At 42.2% G+C, this 17,339-nt stretch overlaps 1 protein-coding gene across 2 annotated transcripts in view; it reads right to left on the bottom strand.

The window, feature by feature from the left end:
- The window catches only part of INPP5F (inositol polyphosphate-5-phosphatase F), a 38,994-nt gene that overhangs the window by 19,133 nt on the left and 2,522 nt on the right, over positions 1-17,339 (bottom strand). The window contains exons 1-2 of one of the 2 annotated variants that reach the window (XM_084526535.1): positions 17,112-17,266; positions 5,477-5,557 (exon numbers count right to left, since the gene is read on the bottom strand). In XM_084526535.1, the coding sequence (XP_084382661.1) occupies positions 5,477-5,557; positions 17,112-17,124 (94 nt within the window). In that variant the 5' untranslated portion in view covers positions 17,125-17,266. Of the gene's footprint in view, positions 1-5,476; positions 5,558-17,111; positions 17,267-17,339 lie in introns of those variants that run through there. The other variant, XM_084526534.1, reaches the window with a different exon arrangement.

Genomic DNA, 17,339 nt, shown 5'->3' with positions numbered 1-17,339 from the left:
TCACTGTGGTGATGCACAGCAGTGCATCTACAGTCAGTACTTCAATTCTTTACCATTATCTTTAGTAGTGCAACATGCTTACTAACAGGGCACCAAGCATCTTCTAAAATTTGAATTGAAAAATCTGAATTACAAACGTGCTGTGACAACCAGAGGCTGTTCCCAAAAGGGAAGAGGGAGAGAGAAAAGGGGGAAGTCATGCACCATTTGTTTAATTTATGCAGTCTTCTAAGAGGAGCCCTGCACTGCTGCCTGAACGCAACATCAAAATCACGATCTCTGCAGGATGAGAGAATTTTGGCTGGGAGGGATCTCAGGATGCCATCACCTTCAAGAAGCACCAGCTATAATGTCGAAACTGAAATGTCAAAAACCCCAGCAGCAGATCAAGGTCTCTATCCCTGCATCTAAAAAGGTGGTCTAGGTTATCCTGTGCAATAATCAGGGCCTTGGAAACCCAACTCAATCCAGGCTTAACAGGAGGGCAGCAAGTCGAGCACCCAGACAGCCTTGCTGTGCAGTTCTAGTCTCATTTGTTCCCACCTACAGAAAGTTAGCCACACAACACACACCTAGGAGGAGATCGGTATTTCAACAAACAAGCAGATTTTTTTCAAGAAAGGATACACCATCTAGAGCTCAAGCAAAATAATCAGTACGACACCATTACCCAAAAAAAGTGAAGTGCCTTATATTAACAAGCCCTGCTAGCAGTAAACAAGAACTTAGTACAGTCAAGTGAGTTCTGTATCCTTTGAGTGCCTTTTTTTTTTTTTAAAAAAAAAAAAAAAAAAAGGAAAAAAAGGACTCCGTCATCTTGGCATTCGTTTCAAAACTCCATTTGTCTTATAGCCAGAGCCAAAGAACGTTGAAAGAAAACAGGAGTTTCCTGGCAGATCAAAAGAAACAGTCCAAAAGTAATTATTCAGATAAAATATACCCTGAAGTAAAAGCTTCAACAACGGCCATAAAAGCTTATTGTAATTGCCAACAACATCTAGATGACTGAATCTGCCAGAGTTTGTGCTTCTGCAGTTAAAAAAGTAGTTCTGTCAAACTTGTTTTTTTTTAAGGGAAAAAGACTGCTTACTGCCTGCCCAACGTAGGAGGTGTGGTACACACAGGAGATCCACCGCTCCACCTCATTACAGAAGATTGCACATTTTAAGTCATCCACCTAAAGGTAAAGTTTTGTTGTTGTTGTTTCACTGTTTTATGAACTGTGGCAGAGCAGGTGGCAACAACTGATTTAAAGCACTGTATTTAAGTAAACCATCACCTCTTGTTTCTCCCTGAACCTGGAATTCAGCTTTACTGTCAGCACATCACTGCCATTTAGGCTATTTTCTAAAATTTCCCAAACAATCTACCATTTAGTTCTCCCAAGTACCTTTTTCTTGCAATAACTTGTCTTAAACTGCCTAAGTTTGCTATAAATTATGTTTTTTGCAAGTATTTTGATTCTAGCCAAGAATTACTATGGTACCATCTTCTTATTTTTGTTTGTTCAAGGAATTTAGATGAAAGCAAAGCAAGTGTCTTAAGTTGTTGATTAGATGAAGTTAGAGACAGCAGCAGTTGCACTTCCTAGAAGAGATTTTAGATAGCGAACCACTTATTGTTTCTATCAAGATCCAGTGGCATGCTAACAGAAAGGGCTTTCCTTTCCTGCAGATAGGGAAGGAAAAATTTCGCTTCCCTTCTGTGTAGAGTCTGTGGAAACTTGCCATCAGTGTTTAACCCGGGTCTTAATTAACCAGTGGTTTTGTGTTTTTTCCCATGCACAGACATTAAAATGCATTTTGACCACAGAACAGAAAAACGTGTGGTTGCAACAGAGGAGTTCAGTGGAATTTGGCTGGCCCTGGCTAAGAAATCCAGCCTTGGTTATAATTAGATATACAGGATTATTATACTGAGCATACTCTGGCACCTCGACATTTCATTAACTCACTAAGTAGTCTCTAATAACTGATTAGAACTTCTGCATGGGAACTTACACCACTAAAGAAGTGCACCTGAACCAGCAAACGATACTACCTGCAGGAACCTCAGTAATTAAAAGCCAAAGCTCTTCTAACAAAGTGAAGGGAAATCAAAATTGCTAAAGCAAGTCAGAAAATCTCAACTGAGAATTTGATTTCAGGCTACCATTACTATTTTAGAGGGTAAAGTAGTAACTAAATTTTAACAAAAGCTCATTTTAGTTACTTATTGGAATCTCAACTAAAGGCAAGTGAATGGCTATCCTTATATTTTGTATGTATGTATCACAAAACATAAGATTAATACTCTTTAATGGAGACCATGGTTATGCAAGAGATGCTCTTTCCGTACAGGGGCAAGCACGTGCAGAGACTACTCTCTGTGTCTCTATACCAAGAAAGCAAGCAATGTTGTATTTCAGTAAGTTGTCCTCATGACACATCCTAAAGTTCTTTCCCCTTTGTATTCCTATTTTTACCCCACACTTTCTTACTTGTCATCTTGGGATGGGCCAACAGAGGGTAAGAGAGCCCATATCCTAGCCTTCAAGTATTCCATCATAGGTCTGTCCCCCCCAGAAAAGTCTGTTTTAGGAACTTGACAGTTGGGGAAGAACCAAAAGATACCTTCGGTAGAAATTCATCTCAGAAATGAGCGTGCAATTGTGTCCAGATGTACAACTGATCCTCTTGGGCAAAAAAATTCTTTACAGAATTAGAAAAACATGCAATATTGGCTAGCTAGTTTCTCACAAGACTGCTCCCCTGCCAAGAGAGCTTTTCTACAAATTCTCCTGTGCTGGGTCAGCAACAGAACCAGCAAGATTAAGAGCATATCAAACCACATCCCTAGTTACAGCAATTTGGCAACTGCCAGTGCTAAATCAAGAATGCCCCTGTAGTCAATCTGGTTATTTCAAGGTCATCTTAGGACTATTCCAGGATGCTTGCATTGAGCAAATCTTTCAAGAATACGTAAGGATCTATGTCCAAGATAAAGTGCATATGAGCTTCGTGACAGTTTGAGCATACTGGTAGCAATTTTAATACTTAAAGTTTCCAGTATCAGTCGACAAGATGCTGAGCAGAACAAGCCCAAACAGGACTAGTTAGCCAGAAGAGCTTCAAAATAAGTTTTCTGATCCTTATAGTCCAGGAAAGGAAGGGAGGGGGGGAAGAAAAGTGGAAAAAATCAGAGCAACAAGTCCTCCTGTTCCTGTTGACACATACGAGGTCTGGGGAAAAAGAAGTATCTCATCCAGCTTCCACAACCCAGTCCTCTTACCAAGTATGGAGATAATGGTCCAGCACTGTTAAATATTTATACAACTCTTGCTGATAAAGTTTCCAGGTGACAAAGATTGATACACGAATAAGTAATGAAGACAGGTTACTGTTACAGTGTTAGATGACTCAGCTAGAGGATTACATAAAACTGCACTTCAAAATAAGCAAGCAAGAGTTCATCGACATGAATAGGTTTAGGACTAGCTATGAAAGCCACCTCAGTCAGCCCTCTCACTTGGGCTGCAACCCAATGAAGACAATTTTTAGGAACTGTCAGCAGATGCAGGGGACCAAGAGGCTTCAGCAAAAGATTAGAGATAAATAACTACAGACTTATCTCTCACTGAAGTGACAGAGAATGAACATTTGTCTACAGGACAGCTGCATCACTAAATGCCTCAGCAAGATGCACAGGATGGAAGGTCTGTAAGTGGTTTGTGATGTGCTACCTGAACAAGGCAAAGAAACAAAACGCCAGCACTGGCCTAAGCAACAAGCGAATGAAGCGCCTGGATGAGCAAAACTGATACAGTCGCTGTGAAGGACATAAGGAAAGAAGAGCAGTATCGGGCTTATTCCCTGATAACCTTGATTTACCTGACAGCAGCAGGCTGGCACTTGTTCAAGGGTCACATGCTGGGGAGTTTTAGCTCAGCTTCCATAAGCAGAAGCACCTCCCAGTAAGCACACAAGCAGGGACATTCAGTTGCCATGACACAGGAGAACTTCCAGAAAGTATTTGAAAACAAGGTCTCCCTCTTCAAATGCTTTTATAGGAGGCTTCCTAGGGAGAAGGGGGAGGCCTTTGTGGAGCTAAATGCTTGGTTAATAAACACAAACATGTTACAAGCAAGCATGGAGCATTTTCCCACAGCAGAAAAAGGTCATTGCTGGAGCTCAGCCATCATTCATCCATTGGTTATGGACAGGACATGCTGAACAGCTCAGACAGCCTGGATGAGAAGGAAAGTGTCAGAGAAGTGCAGAGTCTGAACCGTTTCATATCATCAGATCAGAAAGGGTGATTGAATAGATCGACGGAAGGAGGACAGACAAACATCATGTGAAATTCAAAGATAAGTGATGCAGCTGGAAAGGGAAAGCAATCATAGGCTTATGAAAAGAGATGGGCTCTAAACTATTCTCTCAGAAGCAAGACCTAGGGGTTACAGTGACTATGGAGCCAACTATTCCCAGAACTCAATCCGTCATATTCAGGGGTACAGCAGTCCCCATTTTCCTTCCTTCTCTGTTGTTAATGTGCCACTACCACCTTGACTGAGCTGTCTGTGTGTGTGACGTGCCACAAACATCTGATCCATTTCAGCACTTAACCCTTCCTGGTACCCCTTCAGACCCTACCTGTACTGATAATCCAGCCAGGCACCACGTGAGACGTAGGGCTTAAGCACTTACAAAAAGACCAGCACCCAGTAAATGAACAGAGTTTACTGACAGGTAGAAAAGCTGCCCATAAAGAGACATCTAGAGCCCTATTGGTAATAAGAGTCCCCTTATAGATAAAAGCTGGTATATACCAGAACAGGTATTTATTTTGGCTACAGGAATTTACAGCTGACTAAAGCAAAGAGATTGACTTTATTTTACTGAAAAAAGTTATTTAGAATCAGTTAAAGACAGGCTTAATATGAACCACAATACATTCTATTTCTGCTTTTATTTTACAGCTACATCTTACAATATCCCTATTTAACAAAGAAGTCTCTGAATGTTCCTTTTACTTTCGAATAGTGATCCACCAAGGTAATAATCATTCTTAAGGTTTTAATTCTCAATACCTGCAAACTTGACTTTTGTGAACACTTGCATTGTTAGTTGCTGCACAGTGCCCTACGAATAACAAAAAAGCTTGAAAGCATTATTGAAAAAAAAAAAGTGCAAAAATACAAGTGGGTGCATCTCACACGGAGCCTCAGACAGGACTTCAGGGAACAGACTTGCATGATTTGTGAGCGCAGTTCTCCATCTTTTAATCAGACAACGACAAACCAGAATGCATGCACTGGAAAGAAGAGGGATTTGCAAAGCACAGCTATAATATAAACACTGGCAAATTTATTGAGTTGGCTTACACCACCACTGCAAAGAACATTACATCACCCATTTCAGCAACAGTTTTATTTACAGTATCACTGACCCTAACCCAAAGTGCATTAGCAGCATCAAAAAGAAAGAACACGTACCTGTATGAAGCTGAACTTTACCGATGACTCCCTCCACCAGGCCCAGACAAATGGGGTTCCAAGCCAAGAGAAGATCAGTAGCTGGAAAAAGAGAACATATTTTGTGGTGAACTCAGCAGGACAATCAATCCAATACAGGCCATTCTCGCTACTTTCCCCAAGCAGAGAGTGGAAAGGATGCCATGATTCCCACAACAAAATAAGTTGCATATGCTGTTCAGTTTTTGCTTGCTACCAATTTGCCATTTTAATTAGCTGACCAAATGATTTGTTCCTATTTAGAGCCATATCCCTTCTGGTTATTTCAGGAAATCACTATAAGAGCGTTTGGGGCTACATAATTCAGTTTAAAGGAGGCTTAATTCTCCTAATATCCACTGGAATTTGTACTTAATTGAAATTTTACATGGTTATAGTGAAATTAAATACAGATCATTAAGCTGCTAATGTAGCTCTAAGAAGACCAGATGTTAACTTTCAGTCCCAGCTCTCTTATATTCACCCAGTTACTATTAGCTTCACATCTTCTTATGTTTACAGATACACAAGGGTACAGTGTCTTTTGTTAAAGAAGTCTCACAACTGCACAGAACAATACTGAAGTACACCAAGGTTTATGGTTTCCAGTTCTCCTACTAGTAATGAGTTCTAGTGAACCACAAGAAGTGTGAGAGCAAGCAGGAAGGCAACACTATCAGCTCCACCATCTGTGAAAGGTTCTCCTCTCAACAGGAATCAAACCATCACGTAAGTCAGTATTAGCACGAAAAGCCTCTTGTGGTCAGAGTACCCACCGCCAATAGTCAGTACGAGTTTCTAATAGGAGTGTACTAAAAGTTCAAGAATGTGGAAAAAAATCAGAAGTAAATCTTAAACAAAAGAGCATCATTAAAAGCAATTAATGCCCGTGTATGCGAGGTTGTCCCATACCAAGAAGGACAAGATGTTTGTTATTATCTGCCAAACCTCACTGGTTCCAAAGGAGGCAGAATTCTCCAACTGAAGTGTTTCACTAGTCCAGATGTCATCTCCCAGGGTAAACAGACAGACGGTCTGAGGAACAGACTCACACAATACCTTAAGACATGGGGTACAATCACCAACTTACATACACCTGACAGTAAGTTGTTAAACACTGATTTTCAGACACATGTTCTCCGTACAACTTATTTGCAATTCAGACTCTGCTATTCCAAGAATTCCATGCTTTCAGCTTAATTTCATCATGAAACAGACATTGAAACGAGACACAGAGGTCAGAATAGACCTAAACTGCACTCATTTAAAAGGAGTTTCACATTGTTCCTTCTTGTCTGTCTGAACACAGTGTGCACAGTAGCAAAATTTACCAGAGGTTTGCAGGAGGCAGCACAGAGCTCCTGCCAGTGTGTGTAACCAGGCTGTGCCATCTCATGCGAGACCCCTGCAGGGAAACTCCAGGTTCTTCCTGCTTCACTGTAAGAGAGCACTGCAAACATTTAGCACAGAGCCTTGTGTAAGAGGGGATCACGCCATCACTTGGTTAAGTTTCTGAGAAGACTGAAGTAGATGAGCACAAGGAAATAAGGGACAGCATGAACAGTTTGATTTAGTACTTAGAGAAGCCTCAGGGTACAATTCGTCTTGTACCTGTTTGCCAAAAACCTTGTGCTTATACAAAGCATGCTCAAAGGCAGCCTGAGCTTCAGCCCAAATAACACTCAAGAGCATCCTTACGCTGAGTGGAAATCAGCACCAAGCCTACAGGAAAGAGGAACACAAAAAGCTTTCCCTGCTCTCAAGTCTTCCACCTTCTTCCCAGCTCACTGACACCACCCCAAGCCATCTTTGCCCCAGGAACCTTCTAGAGCTGTACTGTTTCAAACATCACCTACTTCTTGCTGTCTTTGGTACCTGCAGTTCTCTTCATCATTCACCTTCCATCGTGAGAGCTCCAAACCAGGCAAACCGAGCAGCAAAAAAAAGGCCAGACTTCAGAAGACTTCAAAGCAGTGCAGGTTTACCGTAACTACAAAACTAATAATCCGAACAGGGCCTAAGTCTCTCTAAACCATTCATTTCCTGCTATGACAAGATTAGTGGGACAGCCCTGGATGGCAAGTGAGGTTTCGTTCTAGCAGCTTACAGAAAGGGGAGGGGGTGGGGGAAACCAAGATCTAGTTTTAGTTGCAGATATAAGGAAAAGATAATTCAGACTTGCCCATATGAAAGGGCATAAAGAAACTGTATTAGGGACTGTAAAAAGGAGTATTTTTGAAACTTTTCCATATTTTTTGCTGTTTACTTTGACATAGGTAGCCCTCAACTTAATCATATGCTATGTCCAAAACTTCTGCAGGAATACTTCTCCCTAGAATTAGAGAAGGTGAGAACTGACTCTGCCCCCTGACGCCTCAGTTCACTTAAAGCACAGATGAGCTTTGCAAAAAGAGGAGCTCTCTGGAGTTAAATCCTAATGTTATGCTAAGAGTTCAAAAGGCAAATGCAGATTGACCAGCTGGGCAGTATTGCTCGTGAGATAAGAGCTATCAAGCTCCCAACAGCAACGGCTGTTTCCAGAAGATGCTCCTGGGGGAAGGCAGGACGTAGCAGGTAAACTCTCCATCAGGGACATCGGTGGAAATGAACGTGTTTGGGTTTTTTCTTCCAGCATCCAGTGAAAATCTAGATGTGAAGAAGCCTCACAGCAGAGATGCCTGGAGGCTATGGAAAAATACCAACTGCAGAATCACACTTTGTTTGGCAAGTATCGCTTTTTTTTTTTTTTAACCAGTATTTCTAGAGAACTTTGTATAGGAAAGGATGTGTGACAGCACAGAAGCAAGCGGGTCAAAGTGGGTTTTGTTAAATAAAACACATCTAGGTTTGACATTCTGATTAGAACCTGGTTACCAGTTATAGCTCCATTTCCTGCTCGGTAGCCCTCTCTTGCCTCAGAGCCAACGCCAATCACGCTGAATAAAAACAATTCAAGTATTCAGCCACAGGAACCTCTTGCTCTAGGAAGCATGCTCTGGAACCAGAACGTGGATGAACCAGCATAAAGGGATTGTTTTCTCTAGCCCCACTACCCTGCCCCCCAAAAATACAGGCTTTCGTGTTTAGTGCAGTCCTGCTTACTCCGTTGCAGCAAAAGCAGCTCTCAGACTTCTGCTCAGTGCTGTGAAATCACTCAGGACTGTTTGCCATAATTTAATCCCCTGCCCAGCAATCCTGGCAGCCGCCGTATCTTTAGCCATCATCTTTGCTCATAATTTTAAGGATTGAAGGTTACATGGCTGTGCAACAATTGCAAATACATTTTGATCCAAAAAATTAAGTGGAAGTCTACAAGATTAGAATAACTGTAAAATACGGCAAAATTTAAGTTGCTGGACAGTGATACACATTGCAAAAGAGCTCTAGATCTTTCTAAAGCCAAGGAGGAAAATAACCACAGAAGAAAAAAAAAAAGAAAATCCTCAGTTAAAGTCTTCTGATAGTATACATAAAAGGCGTTTGACTAATGAATGCTGAAGCCACACAACTGCAAGTTTGAATTTTCTTTTTTAAAAAGAAGAAATACCTATCAGTGAGCATTAACTACCACAAGGCTCACACTGGACTATTCCCTGCACACACACACCAAAAAAAAAGTGCTTTGAGAAATTTCAAATGTAATTCATCAATAGTTACTTTTGCTTTCCACTTGTCTTCCTACAGATGCCATGCTAGAAATCTAGCGATCCCTTCAAACACAGCCAGCCAGGAATAAAGACTGATCAACCTGAAACTGCAACCCAGCATCATCCAACAGACTTCTCAGGGCACCGTGCTTGTTAGACACGATGCCAAAGTAGCCACTGCACTCCAAACAAAGAGTTGGAAACTCTCCTCCTTGGGGAGATCATCTTGCCCTGTGGAGGTTTTAATTTAAAGACTTGCCAGGGTCTGATAGACCACATGCTCTTAAAACTTTGAGGTACATGCTTGCACAGCAAGTTTCTGTCCCAAAGGAAGGATTTCCCATTCCCTCCCTTTCCCGACTAACTAAATTCAAGCTATTTGGGAAAAAATTGCTTTTTTTTTTTTTTTTTTTTTTTTTCCTGATTGCCATCTAAGATGAGCAGTCAGGGAGCACACAGTTGCTTCACAGCGAGTGCATTGGAATCGCAATCGCAGCATACCAGGGCTTCCGCCACAAGCAGGGAACAAAACCAGCTTTGATGTGATTATTTCCATCACCAGCCCTCCGAACTTACCAGCAGCACCAGATAAAGCTCCTTTACCCGGTTGTGTTTACACAAGTGTGATCCTGGGAAGGGTGGTACAAAGCAACTCGCAAGATGGTCAAAAGCCAAAAGCGCTTTCCAGCCCTTTGGCCATTCTTCCCCCAGCAGCGTCGCTCCCAGGTCAGGCACAAGCCCTGACAAGGGAACACGCTGCTTTGGGATTCACCACCGGCTTCGTGCTGTGACTACAGGCAAGTCTGGAGATGTTAAGGAGGCAGGAAGAAAAAAAGATTTGATTTGGAATCACTTTGACCCAGCCCTTACTGCTGCCAGCTCCGATTCAAAGAGCAATAGCCATTTATCAGCCAGTTTTGCTGTAACTCAGGGGCCGTTCTCCTTGTCTTCCTCAAACCCCCAGGAGCTTCAGGACCTCAGCTGGGAAGCGTTTCCTGTCAGTGAGCTCTGTATAAAAATTGACTGAACGTCCCAGAACTTCAAGCTCAGTTTATATGTATCTATATAAACATGGACTGCTTATAAACGCATATTTATAAACAAACACAGGCTGGATATAGACAAAACCATCCAAACCTGCACTCTGTTTATGAATTCTTACCTACAGCCTTCTCAGCATCCAACACAAACACAAGATATTTCCATATAAAAAGAGAAAGCGCAGAAGCAACCTATTGTACGTGTTCAAAGTCAATTTTCCAGCTCTGCTAATACAATACTTGACCTCTGAAAAGTAAACTTCCAGAAAAAAAAAAAAAAAAAAAAAAAAAAAAAAAAAAACAATTTTAATAGAGTTGAAGTTTTCCCCTTTAAGTTCTGGCTGCTTCAGATCAAAGACAACCACAAGCCTTCATTATTAGCGCCACTGTGCCCTTATGACTTTTCAAAGGGAACCAACTCCGCTTTCAAGTTCCAGTTCATCTTTGAATAGTGTTCCGAAATATTAGCCAGGATTAAAAGATTACAAGTTAACTGGGAAGACTTAAGGGCACAAAGTATTTCCTACAAGACAAAAGACTCCAAGTGCTACTTTGCCAAGCAATCTTAGGCTAATTAAGTTCTTTCTAGCACAGACTCCTAAATTCATGTTTAATCTACTGTAATTGCAGAAAGATGGAGGAACATTAACACACTTAGTCTTACAACTACTAGCACCTTATGGTCATGAAGTATTATCCTTATTTATTTGCTTATTTTCCAGCCCAATCCTTGAAACGGGTGGCTAGCTGAAGGGATAATTTGTTTAATTATCTTTAACTTTTCATTTACACAGCTTGCTCAGTCTGCATGGGAGACTTGAGAGCCCTCAATCGCTTGGAATTGAAGTGCTCCTCTAAACAGAGAAATCCGATCACCACTGATCCCCATTCCCCCCATCTTTAAAAACCCACAGCTAGCTTAAACTCAGAGGATTTCAAAAAAAAAATCCCCACTAGTCTTCTCCTTGCTACTCCACCTTCGAGCCTGTTCATCCTCCAGCCCCTAAGGATTGGAAGCACACTTGCCAAACAGCAACTCGATGCAAGTTTTTTTGTTTTGTTTTTTACAGAGTGCATGTGCTCCTACGGTGGAGCCAGCACGCCACAGAGCATGCATCCATCCGGCCTGTGTCTAAGTGAAACAGACATTCAGCTTCCTTGGACGCTTTCCTCAACTATCTCAACATTGGACCGGATGAACAGGAACAATTCGAGTTCAATTCAGGTCGGACAGGGACAAGATTTACAGCAGTGGGAATGGGGGCATATAACGCAGCTCTAATCTCATCACAGCAAAACTTCTCCAAAAGAGCAAGCAGGATGCAAGCCCTGAGAATGCACCTCACAGAAGAGTCCTTATTACTTGTGTTGGTAAATACACTTCTTTGTGTTCTGCCGCAGTTGGAAAATCCCCCGAGTCCCCAGGCACTGCTCAGGAAACTATAAAAGCATATGGAGGAGATTCAGTTGTCTAGAGAGTACCCAATATGACAAGTAATTGGGGAAGGAACTCCTGCACTACACGTGACAAACTGCTATTAGCAGTTGTTCTGAGGCCGGTTCTAAGGCATACAGTGCCGGCAGATCCAATTAAACCAAAAAAATACTCTAATTGCTAATTATGAAGTATTAGAAACCACCTCAGGAGGCTGTTCTAGTTGCCCCTGCTCCCCACATATGGATTACTTAACAACAAAATAACTACAGCACACTCCATTAGCGTGCCTTAACAAGCCATCCAGCAGTCTTCTTTTACACACACAGCTTCATCAACTCATCAGGAGCAAGCTGAACGTCACACTCACTGAATTCAACTCCCAGGCCCCTTCCATCAAGTTAAAAACAAAACAAAAGCTTTCCATAAGTCATTCATGGACACCAAGTTTGAGAAGGCTGCCATCAGCCCCATCCCCTGCCCACAGGACAGTTTTGTTAAACCGGAACATCTCAGACCTACAGTGAAGTTAGTTTTTTCCTGCTCTGGCCTAAAATCTTCAGTCCTGTTGTTGTACTTACTCGGTACCATGTTGCCTATTCTTTTGAGGTTAACCATTTCTGTGATGTGCCTCTTCGCTTTAGCATCCTTGGAGGAGCTCAACTCTTCACTTGGGACTGTGGTTGTAAAGAAAGCATCACCTCAGCTTGTTCTGCACCTGTAGGGCCCCTTGCTCCCATAAAAACACTGAGGAGGAAACAGCTCAGAATAAGCAGGCTGCACTTCAGTGACTAAGAAATCCTTTGCATAAGAGTTACTTCTAGCCAAAGATTTCTGCCTCTATTCAGTCCCCTTTCCTTGTTTTTCCCAGTCAGCATATTTTGCTCAGAAAGCACAGCTCTGCTTTAGGCTATAAGCATTCTGGAGAGTCTTGTAGCTGATTGAAAAGCTTCCTCATATTACAGAAGGAAAGCGTGACTCTAACAGGAACGGTGACTAAGTAACTCTAACAGTATACATGCTCTGTAACATTATTCGAACATTTCTTTTCGTACACATGCTTTGGATGAGTTACATGGAAGGGTCTAAAAACTAAAACATGCATGTCCTCTACTACCCATCACATTTAAAGCACTCAGCGGTGAATAGCATGGACTGGAAAACTGCCTCAAAATTAACTTAAAAAAACGATTTGGTGCCTCTTTCTACACAAGCGTATTCTCAACAGTTTGATATTTCAACAGAAACAAGCATGATCATTTTAGAATTACAGAAGACAACTGCAGGAGATACTGCAGAACAAATTGGATTTGCGTACTCTGAATGCAGCCCTTAATTCATGTATCTGAACAGAAAGCAAAGGATTTCATGCCACGCTAGGTAGATTTTTATTGTTGTTTAAGTAACTGCTGGGGATGAATAGACTATGTAGAACCAAATGACAAGCCATGTATCACTTGAACATTACTAAAACCATTTTAGCACTGAGAAAAGCTAAACATCGGTCATTTGTGGGAACGCTGCTGCTGTTCTAAACAAATGTGGCGAAAACAAACCCAAGCTCCCAATTAGCAATAGAGCAACCACACTTGTCATTCACACTTCGCAACTGCCCCCAGGCAGTGTCATGCACTTCTAAATTTGGCTCTGAGTTCTGTTTTGTTCTTTAAACCTCGGCACTGTCACATTTCAAGCCATTTATTTACCTCAGCACGTTCATGTGATCTTGCCAACCATCCCTAGCACGTTATCAGAGACCAAGACTTGCGGCACACAGAGCTTCAAGCTTACAGCACTTTCAAGTTGCTTGTGTTCAGTTTTCCACAAACAACACAAACGCTGTTTCAGGGCTTCTAGTCAAGTAAGATTTCTTCCTTAAAATGAAGACCAACGTTTTCAGGTGGAATTCTATTAATGTCAGTTCAGCTATTCAGAAAATAATTCCTTGTCTTATTTTTGGGAGGTAGAGGTGTTTGGAACAAGCATATGCAATGCATCATTGAGTGCTGATATGTGTTTACCAAAGCAGAGCTTTCATAAAAGAAATTTGTGCTATTTCTAAATTTCTCCTCCAGAAATCTGTTTAAAGGTTTCTCGTGCCTTCTTGATATTTGCTCCTATTACTCGGTTTCCTGTGAAGACATAAATGCGGTGACTTTGGCAACTAAAGGATAAAGAGTATATTTCAAACACAATCAGCTGCTAAAACTGAAGACCACCAGCTGGAAACGTGAGTCCCGCCTACAAGAATTGAAGCACTACACAAAAAGTTTACATGGAGGGAGAAGAAAAACCTGCATGTATCCACCCACACCCCCTCTTAAGTGGGCTCTTTGTTTTCATATTCCCTCTTGCCATGTGTTATTTCCTGGCTAAGATTTTCCAAGTGATACTTGCAGGAGTAAGCAGTATGGCTAAGTCATGACTGAAAAGAAGCTTGCGAAAGCTCTCTAAATTGGGAAAAACAAGTTAAATCATCCCCAATCAAATTAGATTCGTGTGGCAGAATGCTGCGTTTTCAAGAGATACAGATTGTTAATTGCAAGTGGGAATTTCTGTTGGAATAACCATATGCATTTCTGTAACAAATATAGAAGGTTCAATGAACACAAGTAATTTTCAGAAGCCGAAGTTTATAGCAAATGTAATGCTTACGAGAAGCAAATTCTGAGCTACCAAATGTGTATTCATCTCAAAACCTTTAAGTATATTAAAAAATTGTGTTCTTTATTATATTGAGCATGAATCATGAAACCTCCAGACACTGACAGAAGCTCTTATTGCTTTTATCTGTTGTCTCGAATCTTTGACGCACTTGAGGGAAAAATTACAGCCTGACAGACTCCGGGCCTTAAGTCTCAATACAGAGCCTTAACAATGACTTTCAACAAGATTCAATATTTAAGCTACGTTTCAGAGCTGCTTGATACAACTCTGCAGAGTTTACCTCTAAAAGAAAGCCTCAAGCCACCATCCAACACCTCTCACAGTTGGAGGGAACTGTTTAGAGGAAGTTACGGCCAAGTCCCCTGACATTTCAGGGCTCCAGCTGCAGCTGGCATGCAACAGGCTGGAACAGCAGCGAAGGAATGTTTTCCTGCTGGGAGCCTCACCCCTACTGCCAGGAAATGCCCAGCTGCCCACCAAATCGCTTCCTCTGGTCACCAAAGCCTTCAGGTCAGCGTCTTTAGAAGTCTCTCAAAAGCTACAGCATCACCAGTTTCTCATGATGATAATTCCATTATGAAGCATTTGTTTTTCAACAGAAAAAAAGGAAAGTATTTTCATACTGCCCACTTACCGTGCCAGAAAAAACTCTGTATCTTAGTCAAGGACAGTGTAGCTACTGCCTGAGTCAAACCAGAGATCACCCCTACACACAGGTGCAGGGTAGCTCTGCCAGCTTCCAGTAGCTGAACTTCAGCAACCTGAGGTCTCTCCTGCAGGCTGAATAGTATCCATTAAATAACAAAAACAACAAAAATCACATTCCAAAAACAAAGAAGTTGTTTTGAAAGAGCCTAAGTGGCACATGAAAGAAATACTTGCCTTTCCCTGCAGTTCAGACAGGTTTTTGTAAAGCTTGCCACAAAGTTCTCACGTTGACTTGCACATACAGCTGAGACACCCCCCTCACCTCCGGGTGACAAAGCCAGTAACAAGAACATCGACACTCACAGATGGAAAAGCCACAAGCTCTTTGGTATAGGTGCAGACCCCTCTCAAATGAAGGGCTGTTTCCTGTCAATATTGCTGTCACAGTTAAATCTGATCTCCTCCATCTCACCAGTTAGTACTAACCTCTGAGAGGTCAAAGATACGGGACCTCTGCTACCAAAACACAAGCCCCAAATGCACCTGAACTGCAGATTTGATTAAACTCTGCCACACACACACACACACACCCCAAAATAGTTATCTTTTCCTTTACAGAGCAAACAGTCAACTCGCAAGAATCAGCATATCAAGCTTAAAAGGGTTTTCATTTATTTAAAGCCAGAAGTCATCTCAGAGCAGGCAGGAACTCCAGGACACTTTATGCTTCTGACTTGGGACAATTCCAGACCTCTTCGTATAAGGAAGAGTCAGGAGGAGAAGGGGGAAGATGGGGACAGCCTCGTTACATTCAGCTTCACTTCTGCCAGTAAGATTCAACAGGAAACTAAACCAGAAACACCTCACCTCAACATTTATTTCTAACTAGGTTAGTATGTGGCATACTCAGTTAAGTCCCAGGGTTTGTTTAACTAGGATCCATTTAGAAAAAAAAAAGAAAAAAAGTGGGTGAAATTACAAAGCACATCTTATTTAAGGAAAGTAGGAAAAACCCTCTGGTAAATACATTTGAAGATCTCACCTCCCAGGCAGAAGGTACAGAACTCTTTAATGTATGTATTTGAGTAGATAAAGATGTGCAGCAGCACACAGCTCTCCTCTAGTCCCTGCTCACTTCTGTAGGAAAGAGCAAGCAGCAACAGGGAACTAACTGCTCGCTGGTTCTGAGCACCCTTTTTTGCTGGGTTGCATTTAACACAGATCAGTTTGACATCTGGTTTGTCACACGCATCACACGTATGTTGTGCTGACAGCGAAGGAAGGGGACCAAACAGCACGAGCAGGCACTGCTGAGAAACAGCTCCGCAACTGCTACAACTGAAACTGAAGTGTCAGAAAAAACAGCTTGAGGTCCCATAGGAAGTAGCTCGTAAAACAGAGAGAACTCTAAAGCTGCAAGTCTCTGGCATGGAATAGTTTCCAGAACAGACAGGCCATTTCTAAGGCACGCCACCTCAGGAAGTCAGTTTTGTGTGACATATTTAGTTCAGCAGCCAGAGTTAACACATGGGCTGCCATCCCTCAGGGCGATGCGCAGGACCCTTCTGGGGCCTTAAACCTGCTGATAAATCCCCTGGGATCGGGGCAGCACTCCTCACACGAAGCAAATGTGGGCTTCTGTCCTCAAGGCCTTCACCTTCACTAGACTTCAAAGGATTTGTCTTCATGATTTCTGACTGTAGAAGAATATCAGGGATTCTGACAAGAAACTGTTCCGTGACTCTGTAATGCCGCTGAGGAGTAGGGCAAGCACCCAGAGCTGGAATGTTGGGTTGCATTATAACTTGTGACTCAGTTCAGATTTCATGCTATCAGATGAAGACACCTAACCGGACATCTCTTCCTCAATACTCTGAAAAACACTGTTTGGTAACAAGCCTCTCATTAGAAAAAAAGACATGTATATCTATGCAATTTATTATTTTTTAAAACATATCTATTGAGAGGTACTGCTTCAGTTGCTGAACCAGCCATTCACAACCATTTCCAACAGCTGAAAACCAACACGGTAACGCTAATTTCCTAAGGCATTTAATAATAGATGACTGCTCGTTTGCCCCTAGTTGAGCTCCAGAGGTGAGACATCTTATCACCGCCTCCCTCTTACAAGCAGGTCATGGAATCTGAGCGTGCAGTGCCCAAAAGCTGGGTCCAAATACCTGTCTGAGACATGCTCGGAAACCTGTGGGGGCTGTTCCTCCTGCAGGGGTGGGGAGAAGGCTGGGCAGGGTGGAGAGGACAGCATCACTGCCCTGCTTTCTGGAACAACTGCTCCCTCCCAGTCTCGTTTCGTCTGGCACCGCTGCTCAAGGTATTGATCGTCAAGGCCAACACAGCGAGAGCTGAAGCTTTCACTCAGCAGGAGGGTCTGTCCTTTTTCTAGTGAC

This window comes from Aythya ferina (genome assembly GCF_964211825.1).
Source record: "Aythya ferina genome assembly, chromosome: 7".
Taxonomy (NCBI): Eukaryota; Metazoa; Chordata; class Aves; order Anseriformes; family Anatidae; genus Aythya; species Aythya ferina.
This window is presented reverse-complemented; position numbering and strand designations above follow the sequence as displayed.